A 20,488-nucleotide genomic window follows, 5' to 3' on the forward strand; every position below is an offset into this window, starting at 1 on the left:
AAAAATGGGCAGGATGGAAATACTAACGTCAGATAAAGCAGACTTTAAGGCAAAATCAACAATAAAAGAAAGGAAGGATATTATATAATGATTAAAGGGAAAGCCCACCCAGAAGACATAACCTTAATAAATATCTACACACCCAACAATAGTCCTCCAAAATACATAATCCAAACTCTAACAGCAATGAAAAGAGAAATAGATAGTTCCACAATAATAGTAGGAGACTTCAACACACCACCCTCGGTAAAGGACGGAACATCTAGAAAGAAACTAACAATGATACAAAAGATCTAAAGCCCCAAATCAAACAACTTGACCTCATAGACATATATAGAACACTCCACCCAACAACAGCAAAGTATGTGTTCTTTTCCAACGCACATGGAACATTCTCCAGTATAGACCAAATTTCAGGCCACAACCCACAATAACATCCAAAGCACTGAAAAATACAAAGCATTCTCTCTGATCACGACATCATAAAAGTAGAAATCAATAATAGGAAGAGCAAGGAAAAAAAAAAATCAAATACATGGAAACTGAGTAACCCCTTACTTAAAGAACAACTGAATAAAAGAAGAAATAAAAGAGGGAATCAAAAAATTCCTAGAATCAAATGATAACGAAAACACATCACACCAAAATCTTTGGGACACAGCAAAGGCAGTGCTCAGAGGTCAATTTACGGCAATAAACGCACACATTAAAAAAGATCAGGCCAAAATCAAAGCGTTATACCTAAAACATGAACAAATAGAAAGAGAACAGCTAAAGTATCTCACAGGCCCCAGAAGAAAGGAATTAAAGATTAGAGTAGAAATAAACGAACCAGAGAATGGCAAAACAATTGAAAGAATCACTAAGACCAAAAATAGGTTCTTTTGGCAAACTGACAAAAGTAAAAAAGAGGAAACAAATAACCCAAATAAGAAATGAGACTGAGGACATTACAACAGACCCAACTGAAATATAAGATCATAACAGAATACTATGAAAAACTGTACTCCACAACAAATTTGAGAACCTACAGGAAATGGACAAATTTCTAGAAACACACTAGCTACCTAAACTAACAGAAACCTAGATAGAAAATCTGAACAGACCCATAACAAGAGAAGAGACTGAAGTGGTAATAAAAAAAAACTCCCAACAAAAAAAACTCCTGACCCCGTCAGCTTCACTGGAGAATTCTACCAAACATTCAGAGAAGAGCTCACACCAGTACTACTCAAACTATTTCAGAGGACAGAAAAGGAAGGAATACTCCCAGATTCATTCTATGAAGCCAGCATAACCTGATACCAAAGCCAGGGAAAAATACCACAAAAAAAGAAAATTACAGACCAGTATCTCTCATAAGAAGCCCTGGTGGCACACTGGTTAAGTGATACGGCTGCTAACCAAAAGGGTGGCAGTTCAAATCCACCAGCCACCCCTTGGAAACCCTACGGGGTAGTTCTACTCTGTCCTCTCAGGTCGCTATATATATATATATATATATATGGGTCAGAATCGACCTGACGGCAACAGGTTTGGTTCTGGTTTGGTATCTCTAATGAGTATAGGTGCAAAAATTCTCAACAAAATACTAGCCAGTATAATTCAGCATCCTATCAAAAAAATAATACACCACGACCAAGTGGGATTGATACCAGGTATGTAAGGATGAAGGTTCAACATTAGAAAATCAATCAACACAATCCACCACATAAATAGAACAAAAGAGAAGAATCACTTGATCATCTCAATCGATACAAAAGAGGCCTCTGATAAAGTTCAACACCCGCTCCTGATAAAACCTCTCAATAAAATAGGAACAGAAGGAAAACTCCTCAACATAACAAAGGGCATCTATACAAAGCCAACAACCAACATCATTCTCAATGGAGAAAGGCTGAAAGCATTCCCCCTGACAACGGGAACAACACAAGGATGCCCTTTATCACCACTCCTATTTAACATTGTTCTCTAAGTCCTAGCTACAGCAGTAAGGCAAGAAAACAAAATAAAGTATATCCAAATTGGAAAGAAAGAAGTAAAACTATCCCTATTGGCAGATGATATAACACTATACACACAGAACCCCAAAGATTTCTACAAAAAAATTACTGGAACTAATAGAAAGATTCAGCAGAGTGGCAGGATAAAAGACCAGCATACGAAAATCACTTGGACTTCTCTACACCAACAAACAGAACTTCAAAAAGGAAATCCAGAAAATATCATTTATAATAGCCCCTAAAAAAATAAAATAGTTAGGAATAAATCTAAACAGGGATTTAAAGGATCTACACGAAGAAAACTACAAAACACTATTACAAGAAACCAAAGGAAACCTACATAAATGGAAAGACATACCATGCTCAGGGACAGAAAGACTCAACACTGTGAAAATGACAATTCTATCCAAAGTGCTCTACCGATATAATGGAATCCCAATCCAACTACCAGCAGCATTCTTTAATGAGATGGAAAAACTAATCAGTAACTTTACATGGAAAGGAAGAGGCCCCGGATAAGTAAACCATTATCGAAAGATAACAAATTAGGAGGCCTTACACTACCTGATCTCAGAAACTACTATACAGCCACAGTAGTCAAAATAGCCTGGTACTGGTACAACAACAGACGCATAGACAAATGGAACAGAATTGAGAACCCAGACGTAAATCCATCCACCTACGGTCAGCTGATCTTTGAAAAAGGCCCAAAGTCCATTAAATGGAGGAAAACACAGTCTCTTTAATAAATGGTACTGGCAAAAGTGGATGTTCATCTGTAAAAAAATTAAACAGGAACCATACCTTACATTCTACACAAAAACTAACTCAAAATGGATCAAAAACTTAAATATAAAATCTAAAATGATAAAGATTGTGGAAGAAAAAATAGGCGCAACTCTTGGGCCCCTAATATATGGTAGAAAGAAGATACAAACCATAACTAACAATGCACAAACACCAGAAGATAAACTAGATAACTGGGAGCTCCTAAAAATTAAACACTTATGCTCATCAAAAGACTTCGCCAAAAGAGTGAGAAGAGAACCTACAGATTGGGAAAAAATTTTTGGCTACGACCTATCCGACAAGGGTATAAACTCTAAAATCTGTAAGATATTGTAACACCTCAACAACAAAAAGACAAATAATCTAATTTAAAAAACGGGCAAAGGATATGAACAGACACTTCAATAAAGAAGACATTAATTCAGCTAACAGACACATGAGGAAATGTTCATGATCATTAGCCATTAGAGAAATGCAAATCAAAACAACAATGAGATATCATCTCACCCTGACATTACTGGCACCAATAAAAACAAAAAACAAAAACAGAAAATAACATGTTGGAGAGGTTGCGGGGAGATCTGAACTCTTATGCACTGCTGGTGGGAGTGTAAAATGGTACAACCACTACGGAAACCTATATGGCGCCTCCTTAAAAAGCTAGAAAATACGATCCAGCAATCTCACTCCTAGAAATACATAGAAATATAGAGAACCGTCACATGAATAGACATATGCACCGTTATATTCATTTCAGCATTATTCACAATAGCAAAAAGATGGAAACAACCTAAATGCCCATCAATAGACAGACTGGATAAACAAACTATGGCACATACACACAATGGAATACTAAGCAACGATAAAGAAGAGCGATGAATCCGTGAAATATCTCACAATACGGATGAATCTGGAGGGCATTATGTGGAGTGGAATAAGTTAATTACAAAAAATACAAATACTGTATGAGATAAAAATTCAAGAAAAGGTTTACACACAGAAACAATCTTTGATGGTTATGAGGGAGTGGATGGCTGGGGAGGGGAAATCACTAACTACATAACAGACAAGTGTTAACTTTGGTGAAGGGAAAGACAGTACACAATATAGGGGGAGTCAACACAACTGGACCAAGGAAAGTCACAGAAGCTTCATAGACACATCTAAACACCCTGACGGACTGCGTTACTGGGGCTGAGGACCACGGTCACGGAGGTTATCTAGGTCAAACGGCATAACATAGTTCATAAAGAAAATGTTTTACACCCAACTTTGGTGAGTAGTGTCTAGGGTCTTAAAAGTTTGTCAGCGACCATCTAAGATACACCTACCAGTCCCATCCTATCCAGAGCAAAAGAGAATGAAGAAAACCAAAGACACAAGGGAAATATTAGTCCAAAGGACTAATGGACCACATGAACCACTGCTTCCACCAGCCTGAGCCCTGAAGAACTGGACCGTGCCCGGCTACCACCACCGACTGCTCTGATAGGCATCACAATAGAGGGCCCCAGACAGAGCAGGAGAAAAATGTAGAACAAAATTTAAATTCACAAAGACAGACCAGACTTACTGGTCTGATAGAGACTGGAGGACCCCTAAGATTATGATCCCCAGACACAGTTTTAACTCAGAACTGAAGCCACTCCCAATGTTCCCCCTTCAGCAAAAGATTAGACAGGTCTATAAAACAAACAATAATACACGTGAGGAACATGCTTCTTAGCTCAATCATGTGTACCAGACGAAATGGACAACACCTACCCAAAAGCAAAGACAAGAAAGCAGGAAGGGACAGGAAAAATGGACAGAAGGGGTGGGGAAGGGGAGGGTGCTGACACATTGCAAGGACTGCAAACAATGTCACAAAACAATTTGTGTATGAATTGTCAAATGAGAAACTAATTTGTTCTTAAACTTTCCTCTAAAGCACAGTTTAAAAAAAAAAGTTTCTGCCAAACAACTTAAATTGCTAAAATACCCAAGGCATTTCATATTGTGCCTGACATTAAATAATGGTCATACAATAAATTCTTGAAATGAGTTGACCTAAGATCCACATCTTCTTAAAGATTTTCATTACTAAGTATAAACTAGATGGTGTGAATTTAAACACCTTCTGTCAATTCCAAAGTATACTTACTTCCAGTGATTCAAATATTATGAAACAGACTTATTAATAATTTTTCTATGTATTTATTTCCCAATCACAATATATAGAATTTGTAAGAAATAAAGAAATCAGAGGTAAAAATCTCATTTGCCTTTAGGAGTCTTTGCTATATTCTGTAGTCATTCCGCTTGCTGAGGCTCCTGGGAGGATATTTTTATTTATTTTTTACTTATTATATTTATTAGTCTATCTGTTCCCTAAATTCATAAAAAGGAAAGCAAATAACTCAAGTTCATTCTAATCTTACTAATCTTATATCATAATTTCTTTTCACAAAGCAGTAATGCTGCTTCTTGAAACAGGAGATAACAAAAACCCACGCCTCAAAATACATACAAAATGACATTTTTTCATTACTTATTCCTTACCTTGTAACACCCAATAAACATCACTAGTCTTTGCCAATTTTTCTAAAAGTGGTGCTATGGAGGTAATATTCATTCTATACTGGGAAAGCGCTTCACTGCTACCATTGTGAATCTTGATGGACCACTAAGAATAAGTAAAAATTAAGAATTAATGTGGTTATTTTTCACAGAAAAATTAAAGTACATAATCTACCCTATAGCTACAAGGTTAATTATTTTATGATAATTGTCATTTTTATTCAATATTAAAACAAAATTTAGTCAAAGTTGATCAAATGATTTTCATGGAAGGCAGAAAAAGTTGCTATAAAATTAGACTTTAAATGTAGGACATTCAAGAAAAATACAATTTTAGAGAAAACAATACTAATATTTAACACTGTGTTTCCTAAATTCACTCATATATTTTTATTAAAATTCATCAGTCGAATTAATTAAAATATAAGTGCAATCAAGAATTCTATTTATACATAGTAAATACTTTTCCTTAGTTCGTCCTTAATATGAAAAAAAAATCATTACATAAGAAAATAGCTAGTAACTTACTGTGGCAGCTCCTGCTACAATTACATGGGGCTTTGCAACAGAATCCTATAGAGAAAAAAATCTTCATGATAATGTAATATCCAGTCAAGGGAATTAATACAAGTAACATCTTTTTTTTCATTAGAATTTAAGTCCTTTTTCCTTCTAATGTGTTTTAATTTTCTAGATTTTCTTCTTGGATCTCGTTATAAAAAAATAGGCATCCAGTGCCTAAAACCTTACATGGTTATAAAGGACAGCATGAGAAGAGTCTTTGAAGAGATGATATTAGTACTGTATACAAAAATAAAAAAGGGGGGGATGCAATTTCTTTTAACTTGTCATAGCTTGTATGGTTAATTCTTTGATGTTCTTAAAAGTAAAAACAATCATCCAAATAAACAAAACCTGAAATCTAATATGACCTAATACTATTCTAAACTCTAAGTGAAATGCTCAGCACAAAGCTCTAGCATGTCAGCTAATTAATAATTATTTACGGAAGCCTACAAGGCACATAGTGTAAATGTTAAATTTAATACAAGGTCAGTGTCCTAAAGAAACTTAAAATCTCTTGTGAAAGCTAAATCCAACACGCATGTAACCAAATACACTGATAATTACTGTAGACCACAATGTGGGGGAAAAAAATAGACATCAACACCCAAATGCAAACTGTACTATTAATGATACCACCAATTACATAGTACTTAGGAGCCCTGGCGATGCAGTGGTTAAGAGCTACAGCGAGCTACGGCTGCTAACCGAAAAGTAGGCAGTTCAAATCCATCAGGCATTCTTTGGAAACCCTATGGGGCAGTTCTACTCTGTCCTGTAGGGTTGCTATGAGTCGGAATCGACTTGATGGCAATGGGTTTGCTTTTTGGTTTGGTTAGTAATTTACTAAATACTTTCTCTTAAATTACCTCATTTTAATATAGATTCTTGCCACCATGTGAGGTAGGTAGGAAGATACTATACATATCGTACAAAACAAGGAAACAGACTCAGAAAGGTTTATATGAGGCTTGGCAGGATAAGAGCCAGACCCGAAATCTTCTGACTCCTGAGTTCAGTGCATTTCCCACCACATCAAAGACTTGATATTACAATCACGTGCTTAAGAAACTAAAAATAAGTAGGAAATTTAATTAGAAAAAAAACTGACCCATACATAAATAAAGGTGAGTTACTGTCTAATTATAAAGGTTTACATTCTCACTGTAGGAAAGTATGAAAACAGAGAAAAATAACAAGATAAACCCATATTCCTTTCACAAATACACCTGTGCTTTTAGTTTAGTGTGCTTCATTTTACACTGTTAGAAAATTTTTTAGTGAAATATTTTTTCTTTACTTTTCCTCATTCCTAGGTGGTTCCCTTTCTCAGTCTTCACAGTAGTTTTCCGAAACCTTTTTTCCTTATGCAGGTCCCTCTTGTCCTCTTCCCCTTCACTTTCAGCAGAAAGTCTAACTCTCAAACTTCCTAGAGAAAATAGGATTTGTCTGTGTTCTTGCCTTCCTTCCTTCATCCTTATGGTTTCATCTATATACTCACCCAGTTTACATTCCTCTGACAAGAGAGTAAAGAAGATATGTCCCTATTCCACACAATGGCTAATAGCTTACTCTGTCTAGATCCCCTCCCTTTTCATTTCTGGGACTATGATTCCTGAAGTATCTCTTTCAACTATCGTATTATCAGTCTCATCCTCCTTCTCGACTTTCCTTCCTCCCCTCAACCTACAAACTGCTAAATCTTCTTTATCCTTTAAAAAAAAAAAACCTTCCCGCAACTCTCAAATCGCTCTCAAATTCTCCTTCACACCCTTGACCAACAGATTTCTTGAAAGAGCAGTTTCCCCTCTCTATGCCAACTTCTTCACCTCTTACTGATGCCTCAATTTATCATGTCTTTTTAATTTGGCCTTCACCATTCCATTAAAACTGTCCTCAGAGGCCGTTAATGAACTCTGGATTGCCAAGTCCTGTAGCTTCATTCTACCTTATTTAATTCCTAAAATGATGCTATTGACTATCCACCTTTTAAAATTCTTCCCTCCTGTGTGTGATATTACAAACCTTCTCTCTTGCTTCTGCTCCTACCCCTTTTACTGCCCCTTCTCAGAATCTTTTTGATAGTTCCACTTCCCACAAGCTCTTCTCTTCAATCTAAATTCTCTGCCAGTTCAATCTCTTTTATTCATATGACTTCAGAATCACCTCAATCCATACCCAGACTCCCAAAATCCACCTAAGTAGCTCAGACCTCTTAATGACTTCATTCACCTACAGGATTAAATCTAAATTGCCCATTTCTTCACAATTTACTCCAATGTCCTACCACTACCCTACTATATCTATCTCATCTTTCTGTTTAAAACCTTTAGTGGTTCTCCACTATCCTCAAAATAAATTCAACCCAATGTCCTTGTTTTTAAGAACTACATCCTAAAGTATTTAGAAATAAAAAAGGATATAAACGAAATAAATCCAACCTCCTAAAAATGGCTTAAAATATCATTCATAATCTAGTATCTGCTTACCTTATCTTATCAACTCCCCCCAAAATGAAGCACATGAAATGAACAACTAAAACGAAACACAAAGAAGCACTTTGTATTCTAGCTCTAGTCACACTAAAACTGTTGGTGACTGACTGAATAAGCTATACTCTTAGCTGCAGCATCTTTACCCGTGCTATTTCCTTTGAATGGACCAACTCCTTTCACTCCAGGTTTTCCCCTCTGAGATCACTTTATCTGAAAAGCAGCTTTGAAAACTTTAAATTACACTTAGTGCCCATCCTTTGTAAACCTTTTATATTCTGCACTTCTATTTTGGCACTCATCACTTGGCTTGCTTAATTACCTATATCTGCTAATCACCTAGAAGCTCTTTGAGGGGAGGAATTTCTGTCATGTTAACCAGTATATACACATTGTCTAGCCTAGTGCCTAGAATATGGCAGGTGATTTATAGTTCTTGGATAACAATCTACTTGAGTCCTCTAAATTCAACTTTGCTTTTATGCCGGTTTTACGACTGTTTGTTCCAGTAAACGAGTATCCCATAGTTCTTTTGGAAATGCTATCTCCTTTACAAAGCATTTTTAGACCATGACCTCTATACTCTCACCACTCCCAAGTGCCATTAAACGAGCCTTTACACATGATTCCTTCATAGTTCTTTGTGCTCAGTTCTGTGTCAGCTTTCACCTTACCATATCATCACTCATCAATAAGTCACGAGTACTAGATTTAGATTGCAAATTTCTTGACAGCTGAGACTGTTACTAATCCCTAGCCACATATCTAATACCCAGCATAAAGCTAGCACATAGTACACAGTAATAAAAATGTGAACCTCTGTATTCTCAGGATCTAGAAGCTTACTATAGAAGTAATTAATAAATAAATACTTGTTAAATGAATGAAAACAATCAACTAATCTATCTTTGGTAATTACATGGTCATCTACTTCAATAAGTTGAATTTTCCCTTTCTCCCTTTCTCCTAACAATCATAACGAGTTTTACAATAGAATCTAAGGCTCCAAAAACCAATTATGTAAATTATAAGAACTGAAATTTTGGACATGCACTATATCACCAGGTTAGTAAATAACCTGAAGGTTTTCTATTATCTTGCAGGACTTATATGTTATACTGTACTGATGTTTAAGAGTGAATTTCTACTACTTTGATCAACATACTTTCAAGTCCAGCACATATATGAAGCATCTATTTAAGTTACTTTAACTATACAAATAACATAACCCTGCTGGATATTTTTAAACATACCAATAAAAACAAAACACAATATGTGCAGTCCCCCCAGAAAGTTGAATTCTAAAAATTGTCTGCATGTTTGCGTTTTGGAAACATGAACACATTTTCTCAAAGAAACAATGTTAGAAATGTTGACTAGGTTCCCACAAGATCCTAAAAAAGCCTATTTAGTGTATGAAGTAGTTGCAGTACATTTAGTGCAAAAAATGTAGTACAATTAGTTGTAGTACATTTAGTCGAAAAAGAAGCGAAAAACACCACTGCAGCACAAGTAATTAAGCAAAACAAGGTCAACGAAATTGAATATTGTTTTATCCATCCCAAATACAAATGCCTCTGGGAAAGAATATAGATTTAATTAAAGGACTGACAAGGAGCTACACAGAGACTATTGTGGAGATTCTAAAGTGGACTTGTGAGAACCTATGGGTTTTCTGAGGTTAACAACACGCTTGCCCCTTATATCTAATTTACCTCCAAACATTATGAGCGAAAAGCTTATAGGCATTTCTTTTGGGTCACAAATGTAATGATAAAAGGGAAGAAAATAGGCTATTAAAAAGAAAAAAAGAAAAGAAGACGTTTCCTAAAGTATCTGGGCATGAGTTGAAGGAAAAAGGAGAAAAATGCTCAAGGGAATGTGCACATGTGCCATAAGGATTACCTGGGTTTCAATTAGCTAAATGTTTAACAGTAATAAAAAATTTAAGTCTGGAAAGGCTGGTGTAAGCATAATGTGCTTTAAGGTTAGAATGGTGGTAGTGGGGAAGAGGCAGTGGATCAACAGTTTTTCCTCTCAGTTAAGTGACAGAATCAGTCCAGCACTGTTTAGTTGCTATCAAGATGTGTACGAAGTACAGGAGACTAGGACAGGTGAGTAAGGAGAAGAAAGTTAATGGATGCTCATTTTAAAGTTTGATTGCTACAAACCAGAAAGTCTTATTTAAAAAACGAAAAAACCAAACCCACTGCTGTCGAGTTGATTCCAATTCATAGCGACCCTATATGACAGAGTAGAACTGCCCTGTAGGGTTTGCAAGGAGTGGCTGGTGGATTCGAATTGCCGACTTTTTGGTTAGCAGCCAAACGCTTAATGACTGCGCCACTGGGGCTCCAGAAAGGCCTATATGTATTTTCAAATACAGACCTCAGTCCACACTTTGATACATTGTTTCATAGAGCCGTTAACTTCTGGGTGCCACAGAAAATCCTGAAAGAGAAATGTTAAGAAGGAAAAGTCAGACACTGATATGTCCACCATTAATAATAAACATTAACTTATCTCTTACAGAGTGCTTACAAATAAAATGCCACCTTGTCTAACACACCTTCATCTCCCTTAGCAATTTGGCAAGCCTTACAATAGTTCTTGCACTCACTTTTGCCACCTTCTATACCTATCTCCACATTTTAACCAGAGTAATCATTAAAAATTTAAATCTGATCTTGCCACATCCTTCCTTAAATATTCAGGGGCTTTCAATTGCCCTCAAATAAAATCCAAAGTCCTTAGGATTGCTAAGAAGGTGCAGAATCTAGCCTCTGCCTCTCCCTTCTGCCTTTTCTCCTGCCACCTTCCCCCTTGCTCTCTATGTACCCTTTTGATTCTCATTCAACTCCTGGAATGCTCTAAGTGCTCCTTTTCCTCTAGCTCTTTGCATGTACTATTCCTTCTGCCTACAATGCTTTTAAACTCTTCCACTGAGCCTGGGGAACCCTACTTATCTTTGAAGAATCAGTTAAAATATCATTTCTCAAGGAGAAAGATAACATTCTGAACTCTCCTAAGACCCCACTCTTCCCCCTTTGCCATCCTTATCACACTTGTAATTGTATGTAGAGAACTGTAATGATGTACAAGCTCCATTAAGTCAAGGACATTTTTGTCTTTATCTCCACTGTATTCTCAGTGTCTAGAAGAAATTCCAGTGATTGAAAATTCACAGATACTCTTTTATGGATATTAATCCTGAACACACATACCAGCTTCAAATTAATGTACAAGATTATTTTTTTCTGGACAAAAATCTGAGGGACTAACTTTTCTATTTTATTATACAACTCATTTATTATTTAACATTTATTGTATTATCTTACTATTCTTATCCATGCTCAAAAATACACTAAGATATATTTAGTATGTACAAAACATTAGCTGATCTGCAAACAAATTAACCAGTGAATACAGTTTCAACATTATAACATTTAGCTTACTATTAGATGAACTTACCACTTTAACTGATGCAATCTTGTCTTCAAAAGGAATGTTTTCATGCTGCCATAAAAAAAGGAGACAAACGTTAATGCATAGATTAATTTTATGTAACTAATTCCCCTGTAAGCTGCTTTTGTTGATTTACTTTTATGTATCAAATATCAACTATATATATACAACCTGAAGGGGTAAAGACCTGTATAGAATACCACAAACAACTAATATTAGGTAAATTGTTTATACATGATTTTCAATATCTAAGAAGTTTAAAGATAAAACCTCAACTACAAACAAGCAGATACGTGAACTTGCCTATATAAATATTTTGCCAAGCTTGCTACAACTCCAGTTTAGCCCTACTATTACTATCTGTGGCAGACATGAATTGCCCCCTTAGATTTCCTGAGTCCCTTCCAATTAGGCAGCACCATATGACTAGTTCTGGCCAATGCAATGTGGCTAGATGTGACGTGGGTCACTTCCAGGCTAAAATTTCCCAGGGCAATTCTCCTGTCTTTATCTAACCTGGTAAGGAGAGCGAAGTGGCTGCATGTTCCAAATGGTACAACTAGAAGATAGTAAAACTTCCAACAGCAGAAATCCCTGGATGACTAGGTGGAGCAAAGCATCTTAGCAAACCACCTAGGATGTACAGCACTTCTTGTTGTTGCTGTTGGGTGCTGATGAGTTGGTTCCAACTCATAGCGACCCCTACATACAACAGAAGGAAACACTGCCTGGTCCTGAGCCATCCTCACAATCGTTGCTATATGTTTGAGCCTGTTCTTGTAGCTACTGTTGTCAAGCCATCTTGTCGTGGGTTTCCCTCTTTTTTCTTGACCCTCTACTTTACCAAGCATGATGTCCTTCTCCAGGGACTGGTACTTCCTGATAACATGTTCAAAGTATGTGAGACAAAGTCTCGCCATCCTTGCTTCTAAAGGAGCATTCTGGCTGTACTTCTTCCAAGACAGATTCATTGGTTCTTCTGGCAATCCATGGTATATTCAATATTCTTCACCAACACGGTAATGCAAAGGCAGCACTTAGTGAGAAATAAACTTGTGCTTTGTTAAGTCATCAAGATTGTAGAGTGGTTTGTTGCTGCAGCAACATCTAGCCCATTCTCATCAATATGCTAGCATAGGTCTTGAACGAAGAGGAATGGACATATATGACTCTAAGTTATTGTAGGTTTTCACTTTGAAAACAGTGGATAAATAGTCCAGTTGTAGAAAAAATTAAAATTTGGAGACTACAACTTTTTTATAACCAAGCATTCCAGATAAGTAGAAATCCTTTCAGAGTTAGAAATCCTGGTTGAGGTGGAGGTATACCCGTTGCCATCAAGTCAATTCCGACAAATATTGACCCTATAGGACAGAATAGAACTACCTCATAGGGTTTCCAAGGAGCAGCTGGTAGATTCGAACTGCTGACCTTTTGGTGAGCAGCCAAGCTCTTAACCACTGTGCCACCAAGACTCCAAGGAGGAGGTAGAAGTGGTCAATAAGAAGCTAATTTTATGACTAACACCAATGTTTTCATTTATTTAACCAGACAACATTTATTTTGAAACCTCTATGAAATAAAGTTTGCTTTTATCAGCAGTTAAACTTTTCAGATCCTTGTTGGTCTTCCTAAAATATCATTTCCCAAAATGGTATCTAACCCAAAACCAAAACCCACTGCCATCAAGTTGATTCCGACTCACAGTGACCCTCTAGGACATAGGAGAACTGGCCCATATGGTTTCCAAGGAGTGGCTGGTGGATTTAAACTGCCGACCTTTTGGTTAGCAGCCAAAGGCTTAACCACTGTGCCACCAGGGCCCTGAAATGGTATCTAGAGGCCATTAATTCAATAGAACTTTAAGGTATGTTATACAAAAAGTTTCCTTGGTCAAAGTCTGGGAAACATTAGGCCAAACAAAATTACACAGATATTTTCCTCTTCTTACCTGCCCCCCGCCCCCCCAACTATTTTTAAATTCTTCCTCAGAGAAATTGTGTGTCATGGGCTTTTTTTTTTTTCCTGTTCTTGCAGTTAGTTAAATTCAATCTTTCTTCTTTTTCTTGATTATTTTAACATAACATTTGACGTATATATATATAAAAGAATTTCACATACATGTAAGTCATAAAACAGTGAAAATAAACACTCATGAATCCATAACAAAAACCAGAACATCACCTGTGTGCCCCTCTCCCTATATTACCTCCACGCTTCTCCCAAAGGAAACCACTATCCTGATAAAATATTATCCAATCTAATACACAGTCCATATTCAAATTTCTCCAATTTTCTAATAATGTTCTCTCTATACTTCTTCAATTTTTATTTAGAATCCAATTAAGATAAAATACTGCATTTGGATGTCATGTCTCTTTAGTCTCATTTAATCTGTAACATTCTCTGGCCTTTTAAAACTTTTATTAAATAACTTCTTTAGAGTCTAGGTCAGTTGTCTGATATAATGTACCAAAATCTAGATTATAAATAGCACTGGTATTTACTTTCTTATATATAACTCTTAATACATGTAAGAGTTTCTTTAGTAGTAATTCTAAAGGTCCAGAGGCTATATGAAAGTTCACCCTCACATGATAATGCAAATTGTTTTCTGAAGTGTAACAATTTACATTCCCGTCAACAATTTATGACATCTGCTGATACACGGCCTCTCTACAACATCCTCTCAGACGTCATCTTTTTTTCCATTGTCAGATTTCTTAATTTCTGCCATTATAGTAGGTGTAAAATAGTATCTCAATAAGACCTTAATTCACACTTTCTTGATTACTAATGAAATTAAACATATTTTCAGGTTCATACTGGGAATTCATGTTTCCTCTTCTGTGAAATACCTGCTATATCTTTCCCTTTTTTCCAACTGGGTTGCCTTTTTAAAATTAATTTGTAGTTCCTTATATATTCAGAAGAGGGCACTGGTGATTCAGTGGTAGAATTCTTGCTTTCCATGCAGAAGACCCAGGCTCGATTCCCTGCCAATGCACCTCAAGAACAGCCACCAGCCATTTGTCAATGGAAGTTAGCCTGTTGCTATGATATTGAACAGGTTTCAGTGGAGCTTTCAGACTCAGACATACTAGGAAAAAAAAGCCTGGTGATCTAACTTCTAAAAATCCCCCAGTGAAAATCCTATGGATCACAACCGTCTGATCCCATTGTGCCTGGGGTCACCATGATCCCATTGTGCCTGGGGTCACCATGAGTTGGGGGCCAATTTGACGCAGCTAACAACAACATATCTTCTGGATATGTTTTGTAAATATCTTCTCCCAGTTTGTAGCTTGTCTTTTTCCTTTAAGGTATCTTCTGACGAACAGATACTTTTAATCTTAAGGTATGTGGATTTATCCATCTCCTATAGCTAGCACTTTTTGTTTCTTATGTAAGAAAAACTCTTCCCTACCTTGAGGTAATGAAGATACTGTCCTATAATTTTTTTCTAAAGGTTCCTAAGTTTTGATTTTCACACTTAAGTCTAAATTCAGCTAGAACTGATTTTACTTGATAGTGGGAGGTAGGGATCCAATTTTATTTTTTTCCCACATACGTAACCAATTGCTTTGGCACCATTAATTGAAGAGACCCTCCTTTCCCCAGGGATCCTCAATAGCATACCTGTTACTTATCAAATCTTTGTATATGAGTGTGTCTATATTAGAGCTAGACATTCTGATCCATTGGTTTCTTTGTCTAGCTGTACATCAATTCCACTCTGCCTTAGAGACTACAGAGTTAAAATAAGTTTTTCTATTTTAAGACAAGTCCTTTCCTTTCCCCTCATTCTTCAGGTTAAAAAAAAAAACAAACCTGTTGCCACCGAGTCGATTCCAACTGAGTCGATTCCAACTCATAGTGACCCTATAGGACAGAGCAGAACTGTCCCACAGGGTTTCCAAGGAGCGGCTGGTGGATATGAAATGCCAACCTTCTGGCTAGCAGCCAAGATCTTATTACTGCACCACAAAGGTATGTTGGTTGTGGTTATTCTTGGTCCACTGCCTTTCCATATAATTTGGAATCAGCTAGTGAAGTTCCATAAAAAATTTTGTTGGGATTTTATTGGTATTACATTGAATCTGTAGCTCAACTTGGAATAACTGACATCTTTACAATATTGAGTCTTCCTATCCAAGAGTATAGTATATATCTTCCATTTAATGGTGTCATTTTAAATTGTCTTTCAATAAAGTTTTATGGTTTTTCTGCATACAAATCTTCCAAATTTTCTAGATTTATTCCTAGGCACCATAAACTTTTTGTAACTATTGCACATGGTATATTTTAAATAACATTTTGAACTCTTTATTGCTAACATGTGGATATGCAATTAATTTTTAACAGTTTTATTGAGGTACTAACATTAATTTGTGCAAGCTCATCTTAAAATCAGCTATCTTGATAAAGTTTTTATTACTTCTAGTAAATTTCTATAGATTCTTTGGGGTTTTCTATGTAGACAACTACATGATATTGAATAATGAGTTAATTTCTTTGTAATCCCTATATCTTTAAATTATCTTCCAAAATATATAAATGGCCAATAAGCACATGAAAAGATGCTCAACAACATTAGTCATTAGGGGAATACAAATCAAAATTACAATGAGATACCACTTCACACCCATTAGGATGGCTATTATCAGAAAAACAGAAAATAACATCTGTTGGCAAGGATATAGAGAAATTGGAACCCTCATCCATTGCTGATGGGAATGCAAAATGATGCAGCCATGGTGAAAAACAATTTGGTGGTTTGTCAAAAAATTAAAAATTGAATTACCATATAACCCAGTGCAGAAAATGGTGCGGCAGTGTAGGACCCTTGTCTAACTTCAGGGGAAGGAGAAAGAATCAAGATCATCAGCCCAAGGCTGATTCCTATGAGGTGGAGGTCAAATGTACCTCCACCCTCCAACCTTTTTACCAATTCTGACAGCAGCTGTCCCTCCCGTGGCACTCTATACTTCTCTGCTGGGTTCAACAATTTGTTGCAATGGCCACACAGAACTCATGGACCATACTCACAGTTATGAGGTTTATTAAGTAAGTAACAGGTGCAACTCCAGATACAATTCTTTGATCAGGACAGCTTTTTCTCACCCATGCCCGCAGGGAGGCCTCTCCCTCAGCACCTCGGGCCCCAGGGCTGGCCTCTGCCCTGCTCAGGCCAAGCAGTACAGCTTTTTAGCTCCACCAACAAGTGCCCAGAGGCACCCACTGTAGCCACCTCACTGTGTGTGCCAGGAAGATCACTGTGCTGTCTTGTGCCAGTCTCTAAGTTCTGCTGCTGCCATTTCTCTACCACCACTTCTCCCCATCTCCAGTGTTACAGCTCTTTCTGCCCCCTGGGTCTAGGAGGTTCTCAGTGCAGGGACCCTAGGTCCAAAGGACACATTCCACTCCCGGCTCTTCTTCTTGGTGGTAGTGAAGTCCCCCCTCCACTTCTGGGATTGGCTCCCTTTAAGCCTAGTGGAATGGCAAAACTGACCAATCCCCTCATTAGGGTTCCATACTCCTTATTTGCATAATCCCACCCCTGCAAGGGTTCCATGCACCTTATCTGCATCGTTGGTAGGCTGTCCAATCCCCTCGGTGGGCCACCAGGACCTTATTTGCACAGTGCCACCCAATCATTGTATGGGAGTCACAAAGACTATGTCCAGAAGGGACATATGAAGTAATTTACTGCACCACACCCAGCCATTCAACTCCTATGTATATATCCAAAGAATCTGAAAGGAGGGACTCAAACAGATGCTCCTACACCAATGTTCATTGCTGCATTATTCACAATAGCCCAAAACAGGAAACAACCTAAGAGTCCACCAATAGCTGAATGGATAAACAAAATGTGGTATATCCATACAATGGAATATTATTCAGTCATTAAGAGAAATGAAGTTCTGATACATGCTACGATATAGATAAACTTTGAAAACATTATGCTGAGAAGAATAAGTCAGACATCCATATAAAACCCATTGCCACCGAGTTGATTCTAATTCATAGTGACCCTACAGGGCAGACTGATAGGGTTTCCAAGGTTATAAATCTTTTTGGAAGTGGACTGCCACATCTTTCTCCTGTGGACAAATGATGGGTTTGAACTGCCAACCTTTCAGTTAGCAGCTGAGTGCTTAGCTACTGGGCCACTGGGGCTCCTTAAGTCAGAGACAAAAAATATTATATGACTGTACTTACATAAAATATCTAATAGGCAAATACATAGAGACTAATGTTTATTAGTGGTTACCAGGGGCTGCGAGGAGCGAGGAATGGGACATTATTGCTTAAGGGGTACTGGGTTTCTATTTAAGGGACTGAAAAACATTTCAAAATAGATAAAATTGCAAAGGTTTTGTTTATATATATTTTACCACAATAAAATTAATATATATATATCTTTCTTCTGCTAGGACCTCCAATACAATGTTGAATAAAAGTAGTGATAATGGACATCCTTGTCTTCTTCCTGATTTTAATGGAAATGTGTCTAAATATTCATGAAGACTATTTACTGTAGTGTTCTAGAACCTTTATCAGGTTAAATTAGACTAAAAAGGAACTCTCCTCGTAGAGAAAGAATGACCTCAATTGTCTGATATGTCGAGAGTATTCTCTAAATATCGAGCCATAACTTCATAAAAATCAAGATGCTAATATTCCTCTGTATTTCTGCCAAGTTTTATTTGCTTGCCCCATCATTAACTGAGAGAGCAGTGAGAAATCCCTCCACTATAATGGAGGATACGTAATACGATTTTTCTCTATAGTTACATTAATTTTTGCTTTATACATTTCATGGCTAACATACTAGATGTCTACAAATTTAAAATCTTCTTAGTGATTTGAATCTTTTGTTATTAAAAAGTGACTTTCTCTATACCTAAAAATACTTTTTGTCCTTAAAATATATTTTGTCTTGCATTAATATGGCTTATTTTTCTTCAGTAAGGATTTGGTGAATCTTATCTCATTTTTAATTTAAACCTTTTCTTACCTATTTTCTTTAGGTAGATCTTTTAAAGCAGCAGAAAGTTCTTTTTAATCCAGTCTGAAAATCTGTCCTCAGCTGGCAAGTTCAGGCTACTTTATTTATTTTGATTACAGGTATGTTTCTACCATCTTACTTTTAGATTCTATTCCTTCATCCCCAGCTTTTTGCATATACATATGCTTATGAGTGTGTGTGTGTGTGTGTGTAAAATATTTTGCACTGGATGAGTTTGGTTTAAGTTTTTTTTTCTTCTAGTTTGGAACTGACATATCCAGATTCTATTCCTTTAGTTCTTACCTTTGAAGTTTTATTGCACATCTTTAAGTTAAAGTAAGGCAGTATCTTAGCGAATGTCTTAGTTTTCTAGTGCTGTGTAACAAAAATACCACAAGTGGGTGGCTTTAATGAATAGAAATTTTTTTTTCTCACAGTTTAGAAAGCTGGATGTCTGAATTCAGGGCGCTGGCTCTAGGGGAAGGCTTTCTCTGCCAGCTCTGGGGGAAGGTCCTTGTCTCTTTCGGCTTCTCTTTCTTGGCTCCTTGGTGATTTCCAAGTGGCATCAGTCTTTCTCCATTTGTGCTTCTTTCTCTGTGCCTAATCTGTTCTTTTTATATCTCAAAGGTAATTAGCTTAAGACATACCCTACACTGATACGCAGTCTCATTAATGTAACAAAGAAAACACTACTCCTAAATGGGATTACATCCACAAGTATAGGGGTTAGGATTTACAACATCTATTCTGGGGGACACAATTCAATCTGTAACAGCAGGTAAACAGGACCTTTAATTGTCATCATCTCCTTGATTTATATGCCATACTGCCCAGTTCTTTAGTTCCATCTTTTTATTAAGTGCAAAAAGACACTACTATTTTATTCATTATAATTTTGTTCATTTAGATTTACACGTCTACTATTTTCTTTACTAATCATAGTTTCTTATATTTCAGATCATTTTTTCTCTGAATTATTTTCCTCCTTCCTGAAGTTCATCCTTTAGAAACTCCTTGAGTGCAAGTCCATCTGGTAGTAAACCTTCATAGTTTTTGTTTATCTGAAAATGTCCTAACGTTTCAAGAACAGAGATATGTTTACACTAGGTATATAATTGTAAGTTGAAAATTATTTTTCCTTAGCACTTTAAAGCAATTATTCTCCTGTCCTCTGGCTCTCAATATTGCTATTGAGAAATATGTTGGCCCAAAAAACTATTTGCATCTGCCTGCAGGACAACCCTATTCCTTCCAGCTTGCCTCCTGTCACTGCTGCCATCAATGGTTTTGCCTCATAGTGTTTTTCTTTTGGGAGGAGGGTCTCTCATTTCCTCCAAGTCTAGAAATACATCAATGAGTATTTTTTTTAATCTAGAATATAGTTAGTTTAAGGTAGAAGGGGCCCCCAGAGTATCTAGCTTGCCCTATAGCTGGAAGCAACATGAAACAGGTTTCTTTACTGCAAGACACTGAAGTTTTTAATATCCTAGCCTAAATTAAAACCATCTAAGGGGGAATATGGTACTCAACATTGCCCAAACTTATTTGACCAGAGCTTCTCACAGAACTAGTCTTCCACAAAATACAATCTGAAAAAATCC

At 36.7% G+C, this 20,488-nt stretch overlaps 1 protein-coding gene across 3 annotated transcripts in view; it reads right to left on the bottom strand.

The window, feature by feature from the left end:
* Nucleotides 1–20,488, bottom strand: part of CASD1 (CAS1 domain containing 1) — a 68,655-nt gene that overhangs the window by 34,613 nt on the left and 13,554 nt on the right. For 2 of the 3 annotated variants that reach the window (XM_004386145.3, XM_023740514.1), the window contains 4 exons: nt 11,879–11,923; nt 10,796–10,858; nt 5,880–5,924; nt 5,334–5,457 (listed from right to left, as the gene is read on the bottom strand). In XM_004386145.3, coding sequence (XP_004386202.1) covers nt 5,334–5,457; nt 5,880–5,924; nt 10,796–10,858; nt 11,879–11,923 — 277 coding nt within the window. Of the gene's footprint in view, nt 1–5,333; nt 5,458–5,879; nt 5,925–10,795; nt 10,859–11,878; nt 11,924–12,388; nt 12,788–20,488 lie in introns of those variants that run through there. The other variant, XM_023740515.1, reaches the window with a different exon arrangement.

The sequence above is a fragment of the Trichechus manatus genome, unplaced genomic scaffold, assembly GCF_000243295.1.
Source record: "Trichechus manatus latirostris isolate Lorelei unplaced genomic scaffold, TriManLat1.0 scaffold00156, whole genome shotgun sequence".
Lineage (NCBI taxonomy): Eukaryota > Metazoa > Chordata > Mammalia > Sirenia > Trichechidae > Trichechus > Trichechus manatus.